At 40.1% G+C, this 23,618-nt stretch overlaps 1 protein-coding gene across 2 annotated transcripts in view; it reads right to left on the reverse strand.

The window, feature by feature from the left end:
* LOC136877156 (arf-GAP domain and FG repeat-containing protein 1) overlaps window positions 1-23,618 on the reverse strand; it is a 272,539-nt gene that overhangs the window by 56,115 nt on the left and 192,806 nt on the right. For both annotated transcript variants that reach the window (XM_067150965.2, XM_067150964.2), the window contains exon 9: window positions 3,196-3,359. In XM_067150965.2, the coding sequence (XP_067007066.2) occupies window positions 3,196-3,359 (164 nt within the window). The remainder of the gene's footprint in view (window positions 1-3,195; window positions 3,360-23,618) is intronic.

Raw genomic sequence — 23,618 nt, forward strand, 5'->3', positions numbered from 1 at the left:
TTTATAACTGTGTTGTAGTGTTTTATTTTTGTATTTATTGATAGACATTTCTTTTTGTAAATATCCCATGTTAATTTTTGTGCTTTAGCTAATCTATTTGTTCTTACTTGGATTGAGATTTTTTCATTTAAGTTATGTGTTATTACTTCTCCAAGATATTTAAACTGAGTTACTATTTTGATTTTATTACCATTTATGGTGACTTCTTTTAGCTGTGTTGGTTTTTGGGGCATAATTTCTGTTTTTTCAAATGATATTTTGAGGCCAATTTTATTTGCAATGTTTTGAAGTTCTGATATCTGGGTTTTTGCTTCTTTTATGTCCACTGCTAGTAATGCTAAATCGTCAGCAAAACCCAGGCAATTTGTTTTGATTTTTCGGCCAATCTTTATTTTGGGGGGACATTTTCTAAACCATTCCCTCATTACCATTTCTAGAGCACAGTTAAATAATAGTGGTGAGAGCCCATCTCCCTGCCGTAGTCCAGTTTTAATTTCAAATGTCCCTGATGTTTCACCCCTAAACTTCACTTTTGACTTGGTATTGGTGCGAGTCAATTTTATCATGTTTATTAATTTGGGGTGTAGTCCAAGGTGTCTTAAAATTTTAAACAGAGATTCTCTATGGATGCAATCATAAGCTTTCTTGAAATCTACAAATGTTATCACCATATCTCTTTCATTTATCATACTGGAATATATTTTTCTCTGATAACCTTGGCACATGGAATATCTCCAGCTTCTGCAACAACTATTTTTCAAATACTTCCCAGTGCTTTAAATATTCAATGATGGGTAACATTACTCTGATTATGTAGGCCAGGTATAGTAATATAACCTATACAAGGTGAAAATGAAAGGATGCAAATTTTGTCCCAGTTATGACATGAATTGAACTGATCCTAGTAACTCCCTGAGTGTCTCCCAAATGGAGGCAGAGGATGGTAACCTAGTTGTATTTCCTCTTAAATGAATAATCACCATCACCACCACCAAGTAGGGGCATATAAGGGTTGGTGATCTGTAGGACTGCCGACATAATTTAGATCCTTTGTCCCATGACAAGAGGGGAATTTCGCTTGGTGCAAGTGGTTTCATATTATTCAGTAATTTGCAACTAACTTGTCTTTCGATACTCGTGTGTCTGTTAGATTATTATATGTGTATGGCTAGGTAGGCAAACCACTGAGGCATGGGTACCTATTATCACCTGCCATTCTGAGTCGAGTAGTTGTGCCGTTCTTAAACGTAAAGTTATAGCTCCCTTACGGTAAGCAACCTGCTAAGTGGAGATTGTATTGGAGGCTAGACCTGAGCCTTCACCCATGTCTGTTAAAGCAGTCTTTCATCATCATCATCATCATCATCATCATCATTGTACAGTTCCCCAGTTTCCTGGGAACTGTTAATGAACCTCTTCCACTTCTTCTTGTCCATATAAAACTTGCCATGGAGAACATCATCCACTGTCCATCCTCTGGTAACTAGATCAACCTTAATCATGTTGCCATTGATGCTTGCATGGCCCGTACTTACAGACAAGATACACGCTTTTGGGCTTATGCCGTGTCAAGAAAATAAGGTGAAATTCTTTACATTTCGCATTGCTCTGCGTCATCAGAAGAAAAAATCGACTGTCCACGAGAAAGGCTTCTCACCTTATTTTCTTGACACAGCATAAACCCAAAAGCCTATATCAAACCTTGATCATGTCCATCAGGTTTCAGGTCTTCCTGCAGGTTTTTTCCCTCCACCTGCCTTTCCAAATTTATTCTGGCTGTTCTTGTAGGCTCCATCCTCATCACATGCCCGTACCACCGTAGTCTGGATGTGCTGATTCGGTCTAATAAGGATGTCTATGTTCCGGCTTCTTTCCTCACCTCTTCATTTCTTAACTTGTCCATCTTGGTCTTCTGGATGGTGGATCTAAGAAATTTCATCTCTGATGCTTGCAGTCTTGATGAATCTCTTTCTGTGAGGGTGTGTTGATAGGGATTGCTCCTTAATTGTAAGCAACCCACTAAGAGGATATAGTTCTGGTTATGACGTCAACGATGAAAATAAAAAGCGCGACTTTTATGTAGTTTCGTTTCACTTTTCCTTACATCTCGTAGCAATAGGAAAATCCTCAAGGTCAATTCTGTTATTGCAAATTAATTATATTTGTGGATATTACGGTGATAACCTGTACTTAGGTAAAGATTCTGTAGACCCTTCGCAAACGATAGGTTAGAGATCCCACATGGCGCAGCTCGGACGATGTCACAGAGCTTAGAAATTCAACATGGCGCGCCTCCGACGATGTCACAGCGGCCTAAGAGATGCTGCCAATTTACGAATTAGTTACAAGACCAGGCTAGTGAAAAGTTTATTGGTCTGGCTTGGTTAGGTCCGGCTTGTAACAAGACAACTGGGCAGGGGGCAACAAAGTGGTCAATAGGCCGCTAGCATCCCACACACATCACAAGATACGACATGATTAATAACCCTGTGACTAATTAAAACGTACCCGGTGCACGCCGTGACTATTTTAACCTGTGCGATTTTCTCATTTTCAATGAAGTTGGCAGCCCTAGCCAGCCAATAGCAACACAGAAAATGGTGGCAAATATGAGTTTTATAGTGCCTCCATTTTAATTCTTGTATATAAGAATACTTCTAGGGGCCAGTTAGTGGGTCGAGGAGAAGCATTGGCGCCAGGAGGCTCGTAGTGAGGTTGCGCGTGAATAACCTGCACACAGCACTCCAGCCTACGAGATGCTTGCTCAAGATTAGCAACTCGTAATCACTCTTACATTCTCGCGTAACAGGCTGCCGCTATTATATGCTAGAGTATTCAGCTGTCTCTTTAAATTTAAAAAAATTTGCATATATTTTTCTTATGTTCGATCGATCCATGTGGGAAAATTATGGCCGAGGACAAATATTTTTTTGACGATTGATGTGATAAAACGATAGTTTGAGGAACAATAGATGCGGGGAAAATTAACACTGGTTTATATGGAACATTTTTGGGACCGAATAAACTGAACGATGGATACGGGAAAACTACAGTTCCGGGAACAATGCATCGATGTTCTACTGTACTTAAGTATTTATCATCCCAAGAACACACAGAAACAACAGAAGCCTCATTCTGAACAGTTAGAATTAACAAGGTTTCAAATTGTCATTAAGAGATATGACTTATACTTACCACAAATGGGTTTCCCACAGCATTGGCTTGCCAAGTCTTGGCTGGGAAGTTCATCGATTGACTAGTAGGGAAAGCACCCACAGCATTAGGAGGTAAACCACCATTTACTATCTGACCATTTGGTAAACCATTCATACCAAGAGTACCCCAGCCAAAGCCTCCATCTGAAAATTGAAAATTGCATTAAAATCTGCGAACTATGGATCTAAAATGGCAAGGAAGAGAAAAAAAGACACAAAAATAATATTTGAACACTAACTTTTTTCCTCACTCAACAACAGTGTGTTACCATACCAGTCAGGTTTGGAAATGAGAAAATGTAAGAGTGGCAGAAACTGATTAATTTTCCACTGAAATAAATAAATGGCAAAAAAAAGAAAAGGAGAGAAAAAAAGGGAGGGGGAGAAAGAGTCAGCTAAAGATATTCATGTCAAATAACACAAACTGTTTAAGATATCTAAACTTTGTTTCCTCTTTTAGTGATGTTCCTTGTAGGATTTTTCCAAAGTGTCAATATCCGCCGAGATATGATCCTTTGTTTTTTAATATGGAACTACATTGTTGACTACATTTAGCGTTAGAGTTATGGACACTGTAAATTCAGAGGTGTGATTATTTTTAAAATCCAGCAAGTAGTTCTTGAGGAAATGGAACATCTTCAAACAGGGTCAGCTCTATTAGAAGGAATCAATAATCATGCAGTCACGGCAAGTGTTACATATGAATCCAGAGCCAGCTGACATACAGGGGTCTTCCCCATCTTCTGAGAGCAAGGTATTTCCTCTTATGTGTACATAAATATGATATAACATTGTATGATTTAAAATGTGACATTTAACTACGGATGGGTTGCAAACTGAGCCGCGAAGAGTCAAAACTATGCCCCTGGAACCGACACTCAATTCCAGTGTCGACTCTGTTGATCATTAACGTCATCTATCAATTGTTTCTGGAACTGCTTGGATTTACAGTGGAACCTCGATTCTCCATTTCTGGAGGGACCTCAGGAAAAAAAACGTACAACACGGGAAAATGGAAAATCTGGGAAGGAATGAACCATAAACAATTTGGCTAAACATCATAAAAATGAAATATGTATACTTATAATCTTACAGACCTCCTAAACCAAACCGAACCACAGCCCCAATGGGCCTTCTGCCTACCAAGCAAACGCTGCTCGGTCCGAAGGCCTGCAGATTATGAGGTGACGCATGGTCAGTGTGACGAATCCTCTCGGCCGTAATTCCTCGCTCTCTAGACGGGGGTCGCCATCTCACCATTAAATAGATCCTCAAATAAGGTTAATCGTACAATGAGTGAACCTGGGACCAGCCCTCATATCCAGGTAAAAATGACTGACCTGGCCAGGAATCGAACCCGGGCCCTCCAGGTGAGAGGCAGGCAAGTTAAACCGCGGGGCCATCTTCAAACATTAATTGCCAGCACGCGACTTAAAAATCTCGAAACTTCAGTTCAGCAACTTTTATCAGCCAAACTCTTCAAAAAATCTAATATCCGTAACGCCAAGCCAAACAATCGACCACAAATAGTTTTTAATTCTCTAATCTATTAAAATAAAGCACAGTAGATAAAAAAAGCGCTTAACATGATGGCAAAATCTTTTTTATTTTTTATCTTCCATTGTAATTTGGTCACCGATATACTGTTTGTAGTCAGTTTATGGAAATCTTCCACTGTGTAAATTAGGTCTACATCGACTTTTAAAGGTTCCGTTGAACTCGAGAATATGGTTTTGAATGTAAGTATAGATTCTCAAGTTCTCGAATGCATTATATTCAATTCTGCCCGTCACTAATCACAAATTGGAAAGAGAAAAAAATATCATTAACACTTCCGAAATTATGGTTATTCATAACCTTGAGCTCAGCTGGAAAGCGCGCTCAATATACAAGTCAGTTTGAGTGCGAAATGATTAAAAAGTTTTTAAATGTAACGTGCGCAAATAAAATGACTGCAGTTTTTATAACTTTTTAACACAAAAACGTGAAATTCCCAGTCCTATAAAACCCCCCTTGGCTTTATGTATGTAAGGTGCAACATCCGTTCTGGTCTAGATAACAATCGTACACGATAATATTAAAACACTAAATTTGTGTTACTTAAGGAGCAATTTTGATTCCTGCCTGAAAGCCCAGTTACTATACAGTGCCCTGAGAGAAGTGCCGAAAACCTGTTCGGCGATACACTTGAAAAAAGTAAAAATAAAATAAAATAATAAACATCATCTAACACTGGACATAATGTAGATGCTTTGCAAGTATGAACATTTGACGAAACTCGTTCCGTCTTCAAGTAGAGCTGTCGAAATGTGCTCTGTCTCCTTCCAATTGTTGTGGAGACCCTCTGCTTTATGATTTCTGAGGATTCTCCAAAAAATACCACCTGAATGTGATGCTAAGATGGTCCCTTATGCAAGTTCACCGCTGATCGCTTTTCCAGTACAGTACTTCCTCAAATTACCGCAATGATGGGACGTTAACACCAAGATCCGGAAGCATGCCGGAACCGTCCTTTCGTGAGATACAGTTTCTTGCAAAATGCGTGATCGAGGATTTAGTATTTGACGGGACTGAAATTTCTGGACGGTTGATCCGGAAAACCATTTCTTCGAGAAACAGATAATGCGAGAGTTTTACAACATGATTTAATTAGGATGCTCGCGGGACCACAAAATTTGAATGAATAATACGGGAAAATGTAGTTTCCGGGAACGTATAATCGAGGCTCTACTGTATAGGTTCACATCCCTGCCCTGATCATCACCTGTAAACATGTGGTATGATAAATACAAGGAGAACCTTATTAGCCAGAAAATATAAAATACAGTGGAACCTCGACTGTCTGTTTTTGGAAGGACCACGGAAAAACAACAACATACAACACGGGAAAACTGAAAATCCGGGAATGAATGAACCATCAACAATTTTGCTAAACATCACAGAAATTAAATATGTTGGCTATACTTACAATCTTACAAACACCCCTAAACCAAACCAAACCAATCTACAGCCCCAATGGGCCTTCCGCCTACCAAGTGACCACTGTTCGGTCCGGAGGCCTGCGCGGCGACACAGGGTCAATGTGACAAATCTTCTCGGCCATTGTTCCTAGCTCTCTAAACCGACGTCGCCATCTCACCATTAAACAGCTCCTCAATCAAAGGTAACAGTGGAATGAGTGAACCTGAAACCAGCCCTCATATCCAGGTGAAATTGCTTGACCTGGCCTGGAATCGAACCCGGGTCCTCCGGGTGAGAGGCAGGCAAGTCAGACCGTGGGGCTGGCTTCAAACATTAATTACCAGTACACAACTTAAAAAACTTGAAACTTTTCATTCAGTTTTACCAGGAAAACTTCATCAGTTTCCTCTGAAAACTTCTTTCAGTACAGCAATTTTAATCAGCCAAACTCTTCGAAAAATCTAATACCCTTAACGATAAGCCAAACAACAATTGACCACAAGAAGTTTCTAATTCTCTAATCTAATAAAATAAAGCACATTAGATACCGAAGCGCCAAACATGATGGCGAAATCCCTTTCTTTTGTCTTCCATTGTAATGTGGTCACCGGTATACTGATAATAGTCAATTTATGGAAATCTTGTACCGCATAAATTAGGTTTACATCGACTTTTAAAAGTTATGTTGAACTCGAGAATATAGTTTCGAATGTAAGTATCGATCCGCAAGTTCTCGAATGCATTATATTCAATTCTGCCAGTCACTAATCACAAATTGGAAAGGGAAAAATATATCATTAACACTACCAAAATTACGGTTATTTGCGACCATGACTCAGCTGGAAAGCGTGCTCGCTGCACAAGTTGGTACGACTGCGAAATGAGACGGTTTTTAAATGTAACATGCGCAAAAAAGTCTGCAGTTTTTATAACATTTTAACACAAAAACGTGTAATTCCCAGTTTTATAATAGGACCAAAACAGTAATAGGCAATCCCAAAACCTCCCATGACTTTATGTACAGTATATAAGGTGCAACATCTGTTCTGGTCTCTGTAACATAATCGTATACGATAATATTAAAATACTAAATTTGTGTTACTTAAGAAGGAGCAGTTTCGATTCCTGCCTGAAAGCCCAGTGACTATACAGTGCCCTGAGGGAAGTACCGAAAACCTGTTCAGCGATACACTCGAAAAAAGTAAAAAATATGCAACCCTGGACATAATATACAGTAGACGTTTCGCAAATACGAACATTTGACGAAACTCATTCTGTTTTCAAGTAGAGCTGCCGAAATGCACTCTGTCTCCTTCCAATTGTTGTGGACACACACTGCTTTATGTCTTCCAAAGATTCTCTAAACAATACCACCCGAATGCAATGCTAAGATGGTCCCCTTTGCAAGTTCACCGCTGATCGTTTTTCCAGTACGGTACAGTACTTCCTCAAATTACCGTAATGACGGGATGTTAACACCAAGATCTGTAAGTATGCTGTAGCCATCCTTTCGTGAGATACAGTTTCTTGAAAAACGGGTGATTGAGGATTAAGCGTTGATGGGACTTAAATTTCTGGAGGGTTGATCCAGGAAATCGTTTCTTCGAGGAATCGATAATGCAGGATTTTTACAACGTGATTTAATTAGGATGCTCGAAGGAACATGTAATTTGAACGAACAATACGGGAAAACGTAGTTTCCGGGAACGTATAATCGAGGTTCTAATGTACTGTTTTGGGTTATCATCGTTATTTGTAATGTAGCATTTTGGTGGTGGTGGTGGTGGCAGTGATGATGATAATCTACACCTATAAAAGCCAAATACCTCTCACTGATCATGAAATCTCCAGATCCAAAAGACATACAAAGCTGAAATTAGGAACATAGGCTTATCTCTCATACTAGAGGTGCACTAGAAAGGATTTTTTACAATTCAGCTTCTGCTCTGGATTTAGGGTCTTTGCCACAAAAGCATTCTCATCATCGTCATTGGCTGTAACTCGATCCGAGTATATATAACTTCTTCCTGCATACATTGACCAGTTCAACTCACTTTTTGGATGTGTTTATGATGACTAAACAGACCAATGCTGGCATAAAACATACACCCACACAAATCACACCGAATGGATGGAGGGCAGGGCTGTAACTGACGGAGTTTTCTTGCTTGTTGCTTGGCCTCTTGATGTCTGCAGCGTTCTCTTTCAAACTAGTTGACAGCGGTGGATGTAGTGTTCCGCCACAGTGAGCGGTCCACAGCACATTCTTCCCATGTCTATATATCTATACCAGTTGTCTTCATGATGTGTTTCAGCTGGTCCTTAAAACGCTTCAGAGGGGCTCCATGGGGTCTACTGCTAGAGCAAAGTTCACCATAAAGAATTCGGCGGGGAAGCCTGGTATTACCCATGCGGTAAACATGGCCTAAACATCTCAGTTGAGCGATGATTGTTTCCTCAATGCTATTTAGCTGCGCTTTGCCGAGAACTGTCGTGTTGGTCACATAGTCCTCTCACTTAATATGCAAGATGAATCATTTTCTGTTGGTGGAAGCACTCAAGTTTTCTGATATCACGGCGATAGTGTGTCCAAGTTTCACAGCCATACAGCAGCGTGGAAATGACAACAGCTTTGTACACCACGAGTTTGGTATGCAGTTTTAGGTTGTTATTCATGAAGACTCTGTGCATTAACCGTCCGAATGCTGCATGAGCAGTCCCAATTCTTTTATCAACGTCTTGTTCGCAGGTACACCGTTTAGACAAGATGCTGCCAAGATATGAAAAGTGATCAAAATGTTCCAGTGTTGTGTCTAAGATGCAGATACTGAACTCAGGAAGAGTTAATCCAGGGGCAGGCTGTGCAAGTACCTTTGTTTTTTTGCATTAATGGCTAGACCAAAGCGATCAAATGCAGTTTTAAAGCAGTTGACTGATTGTAATAGTTCTGCAGGTGTTAGAGCAGGAGATGCGGTGTCACCCGGGTAACCAGAGTACGTCTTTGTGAGCGAAGTCTTGCCAGAATGAAAAGGCCTCCACCAAAACGAAATTTAATCTCCATTTCTAAGTTGTTTGCAGATGATTCATGCAGCATGGCAGCCATGTACAGTGCAAAGAGTGAAGGAGCAAGCACTCAGCCTTGTTTCAATTCACGAGTGATTGGGAACGAATCTGATACTGAGTTACCATGAAGAACCTGTCCAGACATTCAAAGATGAGTTATTTATAAGGTTCAACCCATTAAATACTAATTACGTGTTGTATAGATGTTATTTATAACATTTATTTAACATGGGACCGGTTTTGATATTTAAATATCATCAGCCATAAACAAATTAATCACAAACAAATGAGCAAGGACATAACAATTAAAACTGGTATTCTTTTCCGATGCAGTACAGATGATCTAAAATTCTCAGTTCAATCGGAAGAATTTTTATCAGCCTTGGACAGCGTGTTGAGATGTTAACCTTGTGAGAAGGAAAAGAATACTGAAGGACAACCTATTAGCACTGACTGTTTCTTATAATTTCACATACATCAATGTAAATTTTAACTGGCAAAAATCCAGCCTTTCAAAGCAATGGGTATTGAGAAGTCTACAAGTGCATTACATGATCAAGGTGTGTCTACTAATTTACATTCTCAATTTGACAACATTTGAATCAATGTCTTAGCAGACTGCCAGATTGTTATTCAGGGATTCGAATGCAACCGTTAATATGGCTTGTCGTGCATTGGCACATGGACGGACCAGCCAGAGCTGTGTACCAAGTGATTCCTATAAGTTCTTGATGTTTTATTTGACGTATGGTGTATATAGGCGTTTTAAAGATTTTTGGCTTTGAAAAATATGTCAGAAACTTCTATTAATCTTTGATTGGTAATTATTGCTTAAGTTCTTGTGATTTTATTAACACAAAGTGTGAATGGGCGAATAAAGACTTTTGGGCTTTGATAACATGTCAAAAACCTTCTTTTAATCTTTGAATGGTAAAAAAACTATGTACATATTCCAATGTGTCACTTCTTCTTCTTCTTCTTCTTCTTTTTCTTCTTCTTCTTCTTCTTCTTCTTCTTCTTCTTTCGGTGCCTATCCGTTTCGGATGTTGGCGATCATGATGGCTAATTTCATCTTGTTTGTGGCAGCGCAGAACAGTTCAACTGATGACATACTGCACCAGCCTCTAAGATTGTCAAGCCAAGATATTCGTCTTCTTCCAGGACCTCTTTTACTGTTGATTTTCCCCTGGAGTATTTTTTGGAGTAGGTTGTATCTATCTGTGTTGCGCATTATATGCCCAGATACTGCAGCTTTCGGCATTTCACTATCTTGATCAACTGAGGTGTTGTGTTCATCCTTCTCATTACTTCCACGTTTGTCATTCTCTGGGTCCAAGATATTCTCAGGATCCGCCTATAAAGCCATGTTTCAAAGGCCTCCAGCTTCTTCTCTGTGTTTTTATTTAAGGTCCATGTCTCTACACCATATAAAAGAACAGAAAATACATCACAGTGCAGAAGTCTGATTTTAGTCCCTAAAGTTAGATTGTGGCTTTTAAACACATTACTCATTTTCTGGAACACACTTTTTGCTTTTCCAATGCGTACCTTGACTTCTTGTGAGCAATCCCAGTCTTCATTTATTATGGTTCCAAGGTATGAATATTGTTTTACCCTTTCTATACTCTTGTGATTTATAATCAAGTTTATTCCAGAAATATTTTCCTTACTTATAACCATGAGTTTTGTCTTTGCGGTGTTTATTTCAAGCCCGTATTGGCTGCTGACTCTTACAATTCTATCCATTACTGTCACTACACCAGTTTTAATTATTATGTCCTTGCTCATTTGTTTGTGATTAATTTGTTTATGGCTGATGACATTTAAATGTCAGAACCAGTCCCATGTTAAATAAATGTTGTAAATAACATCTATACAACACGTAATTATTATTTAATAGGTTGAACCTTATAAATAACTCGTCTCTGTCCAGACATGCCAGCATGAAGAGCTTGAACCAATTCCACATAATGTTCAGGACATCCTAAATGCCTCAATACTTTTCACATAGTAGATCTTGGTACTGAATCAAAGGCTTTTTCCAGATCATAGAAAACTAAATACAGAGGCTGTTGTTCTTCTTTGCACTTTTCCTGGAGTTGTCTAGCACAGAAGATCATATCTGTTGTGCCTCTGGAGGTTCGGAAACCACATTGAGACTCGGGCAAAATCCTCTCTGAGATAACTGGGAGCCAGTTTAATAGAATTCTTGCGAGAATTTTACCTACGATTGACAAAAGCGTTATACCACGGTAGTTCCCACATACAGTACAATCACCTTTCTTGAAGATAGTGATGATGGTAGCATTCTTCAAGTCGTCAGGTACTTCCAGTTTCCCAAATTAAGAGGATGAGTGTGAAAAGTCTAGTCTTCAAGGGTATACCTCCATTTTGTATCAGTTCCAGAGGGACGTATTCAGGACCAGGAGCCTTTCTTGGTTTCAGTTGATTGAGTGCTTTGGCGAAATCTCTGTATGTAGGTGGTTGTTGGGGCTGCTGAGCGACTTTACGAAGAAAGTCCTTAGCAACATTGGAGACACAATTTAGAACTGAAGAGAAATGTTCCTTCCAACGCTGTAAAATTTCTCCATTATCAGTTAAAATGAAGGAGTTGTCAGCAGTCTTCAATGACCCCGATGAAGATCAAATTGGACCATATATCTCCTTTATGCCAGCATAGAAGTTTTGCAGGTCACGGGCGTCAGATAGTCTTTGCAGTTCTTCAGCTTTTTGTTGCCACCAGTTATTCTTAATTTCCCTAATTTGTGCCTGACATTTTCCTTTAAGTTCCAAATTGGAAGATGGATCTTGAAGATAGGATAGGTGGGCTTCCCGTTTGGCATTGATCAGACATTTAATTTCTTCATTATTTTCATCAAACCAGTCCTGTCTTTTTTTCCTCACAACACCAATTGTTTCCTCAGCTGATTCAGTGATGAGCTTCTGAAACGTGGCCCATTCCTGATTTGTACTATCACTGCTGACTGGATGACTAGCCAGTTTGAGATTGCATTTCTGTAATCTGTAGCAATGGATTCAATTTGAAGTTTAGAAGTATCAAATTTCTTTCTGGGCAGATTGTGGATGGATCTTTTTGGTTTGCGACAGATTGATATTCTCAACCGGCAAAAAAGGAGCTTATGATCTGTCCAACAGTCATCTACGTTTCTTGCGGTTTTTGTAACAAGGCCATTTTTTTTTTTCATGAATTGCCTGGTGATGATATAATCAAGAATGTGTCAGTGCTTTGAGCGAGGATGCATCCAAGAGGTCTTGTAGCGATTAGGCAGGCGGAAATAAGTGTTAGTAATGAAGAGTTCATGTTCAGCAAATAAACCAAGGAGCAGTAGACCATTGGCATTACAGTTGCCAAGTCCATGTTTTTCCATCACATTGCTCCATAATTGGTGATCTTTACCAACTCTGGTGTTGAAATCGCCAAGTAGTAAGAGTTTGTCTCTTGGTGGTACTTTGGTGATGGTAGTGCTCAGCAGGTTGTAGAATTGGTCTTTAGCTTCTACATCAGCATCCAAGGTGGGAGCATACGCAGAGATGAGTGTCATAGAATTGGCTCCAGAAAGTGGGATTCGGAGAGTCATAATTCTTTCATTGAATGTGGTTGAGTTAGCTGATAATCATTCACCAATGTGGTCTTCACAGCGAATCCCACACCATGAATGCGGTATTTTTCCTCATCTTTTCCCTTCCAGAAGATTGTGTAGCCTAAGCTGAACTCTGTCAGTTTACCTTCGCTAGACAGTCTGGTTTCACTTAAGGCAGCAATATCAATGTTCATTCGTCCAAGCTCATGGGTGACAAGTACCGTTCGTCTCTCAGGTCTGTTACTGTCTTTCAAATCAAGTAGGGTTCAAACATTCCAGGTTCCTATAATCAAAGTTTTGGTAATCTTCGTTTCTCAACCGCATAAGGGGTGACCTGCTGGGTGCGGCCACCCAACCGGCTGAGTGATGATAATAATAATAATAATAATAATAATAATAATAATAATAATAATAATAATAATATTTGTTTTAAGTCCCACTAACTTCTTTGGCGGTTTTCGGATACGCCGAGGTGCCGGAATTTAGTCCCACAGGAGTTCTTTTACGTGCCAGTAAATCTACCGACACGAGGCTGACGTATTTGAGCACCTTCAAATACCACCGGACTGAGCCAGGATTGAACCTGCCAAGTTGGAGTCAGAAGGCCAGCGCCTCAACCATCTGAGCCACTCAGCCCGGCAGGCTGAGAGTGGGACTACCGATGTTTAGCCCACATTTTCCAGGGCCTTCCCCATTCAGTGTGGGCAGCGGTGATCCTAAATAGGCCTGCCCAAACACAGACGCAGGACCGAATTCCTGAGTTTTCACGGGGTCTCAGAAAGACGACCATCACACACCTACTGTCAACATGGAGGTCCGAACTAGAGGCTTCCAGTTTCACCCAAAAACCTGCCTCCACCATCCTTATCCCATCGCCGTTGGACTTGAATTGAAGGGAGTGACAGCAGGAAAAAAATGCCACAAGCAGGATTTTGTTTAAGATGGATCAGAGCTTGCAAGGAAGTAACCCACACACTATGATCTCAGAACTATACCCTGCGGCACAAATTAAATGTGACATGCAGGTTCTAGTACCACGACTGCAATGGACTGCCGCAGACTCGAAATACCATTGAGTTGCGCCTTCACAGCCAGTCCGTCTGGCATGACCTCATCTGCCTCCAAGATCGATGAGAACCACAAAAAGGAGGTTCCTCTGTCCGTTTTGCCGTTGGGCCAAAGACACAGTTGATGGGTTCCAGTGTCATTTCCTACACTGAGGGGACCATCACCCCACTCAAAGGGGCTCATCCGTCCGATGCCGTTGGCCCCTATGGGGGGGTCGAGTTATTTACCGCCGCTCGACACTCTGCGTTAGCTGTTTTTACAGTTGGTTGCCAAGCCAGCTTATACAGGCTAATACAGGCAAAAATCAAATTTGTTGCACAAGGACGGGACTAAGCTCATGTTAAGTCTTAAAGCACGAGGAACAATTCTCAGCAAGTTCCATGGGACAACAAAAACTTCATTTTAAGGTCTTGAACCAACTAGTTTTGAGATACTGGCACCACACTGCCACCGCTCTACAGCCAAGTACTGGAGAGCAGATGCTAACAGACTCACGAATGAGGCAATCGTAAGCATTACAATCAATCACAATCACTACAGATCTGCATTTAGGGCAGTCGCCCAAGTGGCAGATTCCCTATCTGTTGTTTTCCTAGCCTTTTCTTAAATAATTTCAAAGAAATTGGAAATTTACTGAATATCTCCCTTGGCAAATTATTCCAATCCCTAGCTCCCCTTCCTATAAATGAATCTCTCTTTTAGTCCAGCCCTTCATAAGGGTGTAGTGGCATCACGCGACAATCCTTTTGGTGATCTTCCTCCAGGAGTTTCTGCTTTGGGCATGGTGACTTGCTTGCTGTAAGCTCATCCTGGTCAAGTTCTTGATCTGGTCCATCCATCGTAACGGTGCATGACCTCTAGGTCTTCGGCCTTCGACTTTTCCCTCTATGATAAGTATTTTCATTGCCTCCTGTCTTCTGGCAATATGACCAAAACATCCGCGTTGTTTTTGATTGATAAGGATTGACAGTCTTGTTCTGATGCCGAACTGTTGCAGGATTGATTCATTAGTATGGTGTGCTGTCCAGGGTATTCGCAGTAATCTCCTATAGCACCACATTTCTAGAGCATCAATCCTGCGGCGATGCGCCGTCTTCATTGTCCAAGTTTCTGCTGCATAGGTCGCGATAGGGAAGATCAGAGTTCGAATGAGGGTGAGCTTTGTCTTAGAGGTGATGGAGGTGTTCTTCCAGATGCAAGTAAGTTTTGCTGTTGAATTTCTTGCAATCGCAATGCACTTGCTAATCTCAGGTTCACAGTCTCCAGTATTTGTGACAAGAGATCCTAGATACTCGAAGCGACTGACAACCTCATAATCCGCAATTCTTGTTATGGCAGGTCTGTTATTAAAACGGTCTACAATCGTCACTTTGGTCTTTTTATTGTTGACCATATTCTCTGCTTCGCTCGCCTAGCCTCCACATGATGGCTTCTAGTTCATGATCATTTGTTGCAATTATCACAGTGTCATCCGCATATCTGAGATTGTTAATTTTCCTGCCACCAATTGTGATGCCTCGAATATCTCCCTCATAATGTACTCACTGTATACATTAAATGGGAGGGGGGAAGGAATGCAACCTTGTCGCACTCCAGCACTAGTAGAGAAGATGTCTGAGAAGTCGCCATTAACTCTCACTGTCTCAGTGTTCGAAGAGTACAATTGTTGAATCAGGTACACTAAATATCTCGGCGTCCCCATCTCAATGAGTATAGCCCAGAGCTTTGACCATTTTACCTTGGTGAAGGCTTTCTTGTAGTCCACGAAGCACAGGAACATCTTGATATTGTACTCCCTTGTCTTCTCTATGAGCTGCTGGATGTTTAGGATCTGTTCACGAGTTACTTTGCCTGGAACAAACCTGATTTGTTCCTCTGAGATTTGTGGAAGAAAGGTCTTCAGCCTCTCGTTCAGCACTGTGAGCATGATTTTACTGGTAAGGGAGATGAGGGCTATCGTTCGATAGTTTGCACAGTCAAGTGGAGAACCTTTCTTGAACAGTGGTATGAAAACGGAGTGGCACCACTGGTCTGGCCAATTTCCAGATGTCCATATTTTCTGACAACTTGTGAAGGATGTCGACACCTAGGTCACCCATGTTCTTGAGAATTTCAGCAGTGATTCCATCTTGACCTGGAGCTTTCCAGTTCTGGAGCTCTTTTATTGCACGTCTCACTTCTTCTCTAAGGATCGTTGGTCTGTTGGGTTCTGGTAACCTGGCATTGGTTGTGGGTCATCAGTGAACAGCTTATGCAGTACTCTCTCCATACTTTGGCGATGCCCGCTGCATTTGTGATGATATTCCCTTGGTCTTTAGTAATCTGAGTCTTAGGCATAAACTCTCATGCTAAGTATTTCAACTTGTCGTACAGTTCTGTGCTGTGATTTTTGGCCGCATGTGCCTCTAGTTCTGCACACAGTTTCTTAATGCCTTCATTCTTGTCTCTTCTACAAGCTTGTTTGATATCACTGTTCATTTTTTAAAATTATTCGTCCTTGTTGTTCTGGATCTGTAACTGTGAGCCGGATGTTAAGTCTCATTTCAACCAGTGCCAAAGTTTCGTCAGTCATCCAGTGTTGTCGCTTCACTAAGGTGTTCATCTTTGGGACCTTGCTCGCTGCATCTGTGATCCATTCTTCATTTCTCTTCCAAGCCATGTCACAATTTCCCTCTAGGTCAGATGGTCCCGTGCTTCGTAGTGTTTCTTGGAAAGTAATTGGCTCAGGGGCAGCTAACTTTTTCGAGTTTATTTTGACGACTAGTTTGCTCAGTTTGATTCTAAGGTAGGCCCAGAGTAAACGATGATCCAATCTGCATTCAGCACTAGGTTTTGTTTTCACATCACGGAAGGAGGTTCTCTACCTTTTAACGACAAGGATGTAATCAATTTGGTTCTTAAAATGTCCATTCAGGGAGGTCCACGTAAAGAGACGACGTTTGTGGTGTTTAAACATGGTATTCATAATGGAAAGACTGTTGTCGGTTGCAAACTGTATCAACCGATTGCCTCGCTCATTACGTGCACCCAGGCCATACTGTCCTACAGTTTCTTTCGCAAGTGGTTGTCCATCGAGGTGGTTCCTAATTTTGCATTGAAGTCTCCCAATATGATGGTAATACCTCTTGGTTTAAGTGATGCTATTGTGATTTCCATGTCTGCATAGAAGTCTTCAATAGCTTGGTTGTCTGCAGCGAGGGTGGGTAGATATACCCGGATCAGGTGTAGTTTATATGGTTTGGTGTTGAGAGTGAGGGTCAGTATTCTTTCATTGATAGGTCTGTATTCTTCAACATATTGGGATATCCGCTTATCAACAAGAAACGCGACGCCATTCTGACCTGTATCATTTGCCCCGGTGATGTATATTACTTGGTATCTGTTTGAAAATGCCCACATCCTTTCCAGTGAGTTTCTAACAGTCCACAAATGTCGATTTGATGTTTCTTTAGTTATCTTTCTACAAAGTGAAGTTTTTCCGTCTGAAGTAATCCTCTCACATTCCATGTAGCTACCGGTATTGCTTTACCTTTGTGAAGTTGGTCTGCATTTGTTCGATCAGTAGCAGATTTACTGTGCGAGGCCTGATTGTTCACCTCTGCACATCCGGTCGCACATTTCACATAGTTCGGCCTGGACCCAAACTGACGCCAATCGCTACTCAGGTTGGGCAGCATACTAATATTCATTTCTTGACTCTGCATGATGCGCTCATGGGATGATAATGAGGTGGTTTCCCCTTGTCTTTCTGATCCTATGCCATTGGCCATCCAGTGGCTCTTCCGCCTTTAAGGGCAGTTTCTCACCCCAAGGACAAGAGAGTGCCCTGGACCTCTACCTCCTCATCTGCCCTCCACGGAGGCAGTTGGCACTTGGTAGAGGGGGACCACTTATACCGGTGGTCACTCGGTAGATACAGTTTAATATCATGCCTGGGACAATAAATGAATATTTGCCCCAATTTCTCATCTTGAATTCCAACTTTACCTTCATATTGTGATCTTTCCTACTTTTAAAGACACCACAAACTTATTCGTCTACAACTTCAGCTTGGGCAGACTGCAGGAAGAAGAGAAGTTCATGGTGCTCACTGTCAGTTGATTCACTCACAGCAATACGATCAGCATTCTATCAGACAGCTTTATACCGTTAACTGAACTACCTTTCATTTGTCATACACTTTTTTTCTTTTATATCTGTCTTCTATAACTTATTCTCAATACATTTCACCTTTTCACAATGCCATAGTTGTTCTACCAGGCTTCCCGTTATTCATAGCTGACTATTTTCCTTTCCTTTTCGATATCCATCTTCTATACCTACAAAAGCACAGACGAGCTTCTGCGTACACTCATTTACAGCAGTACAATCAGACGTACTTCTGTGTTCTATCACACAGATTCATACGGCTCACTGAAATTTTATTTGTCTTTTATGTTCTTTTATTTTATTCTTAATACTTTCCACCTTTTCAGACTCATTTCGATCACAACGCCAGAGTTGTTCAACCAGGTTTTCCTTTCTGTTTACCTACAGCTCCCATATACTGTACCAGGGGTGCATGGCGAGATTGCCAGGCGAGCACTTAGGTTGGGAGAGAAGAGCTCCCGCCAGGACACTACTAATCAGTATTAAAAACATTGACCCTCTTACCTTCTTCATAACCAGCATCACCACCAACAATGTCAGAACTATCACGATCACTATTACAATCGCTTGACCTACTGTCATCATTGTCATTGTTGCCAAGTTTATTACAAAGTAGCGTAGTTGACTTTTTTAATGGTCACTGTTCCATTACAGACTATAAATCCCATGTTAAATCTGTATTGATGGCTGAACTTCTTACAAAATTGTACAAAACTATTTTAATCCTTCTAGTCAATACTATATATTTTACATCCAATTGAGACGAAACTTCACAAGGAACTAATGTTTGCAGTCGAGTTAAGGACATATCACTTGTCATATTATGCGACCTATAGTCTTTTGCTTTAAGCCAAGTAAGTTCAATTAGATTCAACTCTCACACCTAGGGTGAGAACACGTCTTCCGGAACGCGAAGGGGTAACTTTGCGCACTTTCACCTACTTCGGCGTGTCTACAGTGTGCTTCATATCTGCTATGTTCGAGCGGAATCGTAATTATTTTGTATTCGGAGATTTTAGGAACGCCATAATTCACAATATCACGTAGCAGGCAGTGTCCAGAGAGGTAGAATCCGCAACCTCTGGCGATGCAGACAGTTGGCGAAAAAGCGTGGCTTATAGCCTATAATCAATTCGTACACGCCAATATTACATGTAATTAATCTCATAAAAAAATGTATGAAGCGTGGACCAATTCCCAAATTTCTAAAACACCTTCAAAGAAAAAACTTTTCGACTCCTGATTCATGTAGAACTCAAAAGAAAGTTAATGAATTTTTGGTTAAAAAACGAAATCAAGGCACATTATAAAAAGAAATCGTTCCTAAACCTACAGCTTTATAAGACGCATCTTGAAATATCCTCTAGTATGTCCCCATTAGAATGGAGTTCATACTCTAGGTTTGTCAATGAAAAGGTATATAACATAATGAACAAGAAACAGACAACATTAGACAGCAAACTGATACAATTGCATAACACTAAGAACAAACTGAGTAATGTTAACAGTAAAACTAACCCCCTCTCCACTGAATTAAATCATTTTCCTACAACAGTGAACTTATCTAATACTGACTTTTCAGATAATGAATTATCCCTCCTTGATAAAGGGCTGAAATTAAATTGGCCTAATCCGAAAAAAAAACAAACAAAAAAAAAAAACAAAAAAAAAAAACAGACGATCTGATTACTACAATAACGGAAATCTAATCTAACATTCAAAAACTCCCCGTAGAAGTGCATAAAGACATTAAATATGAGATAAAGAAGAAGCTCCCTTTTCTGGCAAAGGAACTGAAAACTACGTCGAACCTGACTCTTAGCAAACAAATACATGATGTAAGAAATAAAATTAATAATAATAATATCATCGTCACTAAAGCTGATAAAGGCCCCACCATAGTATTACTACATAAAGATGATTACATTAAAAAACCAGAAGATTTCTTTGCTAATAGCAGTTATGCTATTATTAATGAAGATCCCACCCCCAAAATCCAACAAAGTTTGAAGAACCTATTGAAAAATCTACCGTTCTTATTACAAGAACACGAATATCAGAAACTTATAATAATGAACCCAAAACTCCCAACTGCAAAAGCCTTGCCAAAAATCCATAAAAAAGACGTACCTATACGCCCTATTATTAACTGCATGAACAGCCCTTCTTACAAAGTTTCAAAATTTCTGCATAATTTTCTCAGTAAACACTTTAAATTCAATAATACAGCTTATATAAGAAATTCCGTTGAGTTTTGTGAAAAATTATCGAAATTCAATCTTGAGCATAATCACATAATGGTATCCTATGATATTACTAATATGTATTCCAATATTCCGGTAAACAAACCAGTCAAGATTATTAAAACAAACCTTTTAAACCACAGTAACCTTAGCAAATGCGAAATAGATAATTTCATCAGTTTGTTAGAATTTGTACTTAATAACTATTTCACCTTCAATAATAGAATATATCATCAAAAGGGCCTAGCAATGGGTGACCCGATCTCGGGCATTCTAGCTAATATCTTTATGGATGATTTGGAAAATAACAAAATAATCAATAATATCAACGGTCTTCAATTATGGTTAAGGTATGTGGATGACACTTTTACCATTACAGATACACAGAAAAATGTTAGTCGCAGCATGCTAACATCCCTTAATGAGCTTGACAATTGTAAAATATTTGTGTAGTACTGGTGAAGTAGAGGTGTCCGTAGAAACTCTTACTAAAATATTGTTGAAATTAGGATAGGCTTAATTGCAGTTTGGAATTGTGTAGTTCTTGTGTATTACTTTCGATATTCAGTAATTAACAGCAGCTTTTATCCTGTTAGGGGTTGTAGGATAAAAAAAAAAAAATAGAGCACGACTAAGTAGTATTGTAGTGTAGTCGTATATTAATTACCTTATTGTTGTGTACTATCCCAGACAATATATCCCTCCGTTCATTTTTTTTTTTTTGCAAATAAGTTATTTTATTTTTTAATTTAAAAATTTTCCCCCGTAAAGAATGGCTAAGGAGCGCGAGTGTACTTATTGTGGGTGTGGTGAGGCATTGAGGGGTATGAGGGAGGAGTTGGAAAGTTTGAGGGAGATAATTAGGATTCTCACAGAAGACAGGAAGGAAGATAGGACTCCCTCAAACAATGTACAGGTTACAGTAGGTGTACAAGAGGGAGGGGAAGGAAAGGGAGGAGTTGTAGAAGACAGGTGGTCTAATGTTCTAAGGGGAAGGAGATTGCAGGCCAAGGGCTCTATTCAGGATCAGAATTCAGGACAGGTGTCTGTGCAAAATCGGTACGAGTCACTCCAGGTAGAACAACAGAGGGAAGATGAGGGACAGGGAACTGTTGCTGAGATGCATGGAAGTAGGAGGAAGGGAAAAGGTAGGAAAGGGAAAGGTAGAGTAGAGGATAGGAAAAGACAGGTGGAACAGGGTCATGGGAAGGAGAAAAGGGAGGAGGAAGTAGCTTCTGCAGCTATCAGGAAAGATAGGGCTGACCAGGAGGGGAGGGGATCAAATGAGGTGGGTAGGGTTGAGGCTCTGGTCATGGGGGATTCCATCGTTAGACACGTGGGGAAAGTGTGTGGAGGAAAGGGAACTAGGGTAGAATGTTATCCAGGAATTAGGTTGAGGCAGATGTTGAGGAAAGTAGAAGAGAGGGAGGAGGGGAAGGAGAAGGTGGTAGTGTTTCACGTTGGTACCAACAACGTAAGGCAAGCTGATATAAGTACCAACATAGTTGGAGATGTGTGGGATCTGGTAAATGCAGCACGGGTGAAGTTTAAGAAAGCGGAGATTGTTATTAGTGGAATACTGTGTAGGAGGGATACTGACTGGAGGGTGATTGGGGATTTAAATGAGACTATGGAGTGGGTATGTGGGAAACTGGGAGTGAAATTTCTAGATCCTAATGGGTGGGTAGGAGATAGGGATCTGCGCTCGGATGGCCTTCATTTAAACCGCAGTGGTACGTATAAGTTAGGAAATTTGTTTGGAAGGGTAATAGGGAGGTACATTCAGGGAAACGGGATGGCCTAGGGAGCGGTGATAAGGGAACAGGGAACTGGAAATCAAGTAGGGATGACATAAAATTGTTAGTGTTGAACTGTAGAAGTATTGTAAAGAAAGGAATAGAATTAAGTAATTTAATAGATATATATTTACCAGATATTGTAATAGGAGTTGAATCATGGCTGAGAAATGATATAATGGATGCAGAAATTTTCTCACGGCACTGGAGTGTGTATCGTAGAGATAGGATAGGAAAGGTGGGAGGGGGAGTTTTCATTCTGGTGAAAGAAGAATTTGTAAGCTACGAAAAAGTTAAAGATGAGACACATGAAATTCTAGGTGTAAGGCTCATTTCTAAAGATAATAGGCAACTTGATATATTTGGAGTGTACAGATCGGGAAAGGGTAGCACTGATGCGGATTCGGAATTATTTGATAGGATAGTCAGCTATGTGGGAAACGACATGGAAAGAAATGTGATTGTAGCAGGAGATCTGAATTTGCCAGATGTCAATTGGGAAGGAAATGCGAACGACAGGAAGCATGACCAACAAATGGCAAATAAGTTAATATGGGAAGGACATCTGATTCAGAAAGTGATGGAACCAACCAGAGGGAAAGATATTTTGGATGTGGTGCTGATAAAACCAGATGAGCTCTATAGGGAAACTGAAGTAATAGATGGTATTAGTGATCATGAAGCTGTTTTTGTGGTAGTTAAAAATAAATGTGATAGAAAGGAAGGTCTTAAAAGTAGGACTGTTAGGCAGTACCATATGGCTGATAAAGCAGGTATGAGGCAGTTTCTAAAAAGTAACTATGATCGGTGGAAAACGGTAAATAAAAATGTAAATAGACTCTGGGATGGGTTTAAAGAAATTGTTGAGGAATGCGAAAACAGGTTTGTACCTTTAAGGGTGGTAAGGAATGGTAAAGACCCACCTTATTATAATAGAGAAATAAAGAGACTAAGAAGGAGGTGCAGACTGGAAAGAAATAGAGTTAGAAATGGCTGTGGAAGTAAGGAGAAATTGAAGGAACTTACTAGAAAATTGAATCTAGCAAAGAAGGCAGCTAAGGATAACATGATGGCAAGCATAATTGGCAGTCATACAAATTTTAGTGAAAAATGGAAGGGTATGTATAGGTATTTTAAGGCAGAAACAGGTTCTTAGAAGGACATTCCAGGAATAATTAATGAACAAGGGGAGTGTGTATGTCAGGATCTTCAAAAGGCAGAAGTATTCAGTCAGCAGTATGTAAAGATTGTTGGTTACAAGGATAATGTTGAGATAGAGGAAGAGACTAAGGCCAAAGAAGTAATAAAATTTACATATGATAACAATGACATTTACAATAAGATACAAAAGTTGAAAACTAGAAAAGCGGCTGGAATTGATCAGATTTCTGGGGATATACTAAAGACAATGGGTTGGGATATAGTACCATATCTGAAGTACTTATTTGATTATTGTTTGGCCGAAGGAGCTATACCAGATGAATGGAGAGTTGCTATAGTAGCCCCTGTGTATAAAGGAAA

Source organism: Anabrus simplex, chromosome 7 (assembly GCF_040414725.1).
Source record: "Anabrus simplex isolate iqAnaSimp1 chromosome 7, ASM4041472v1, whole genome shotgun sequence".
Classification (NCBI taxonomy): Eukaryota; Metazoa; Arthropoda; class Insecta; order Orthoptera; family Tettigoniidae; genus Anabrus; species Anabrus simplex.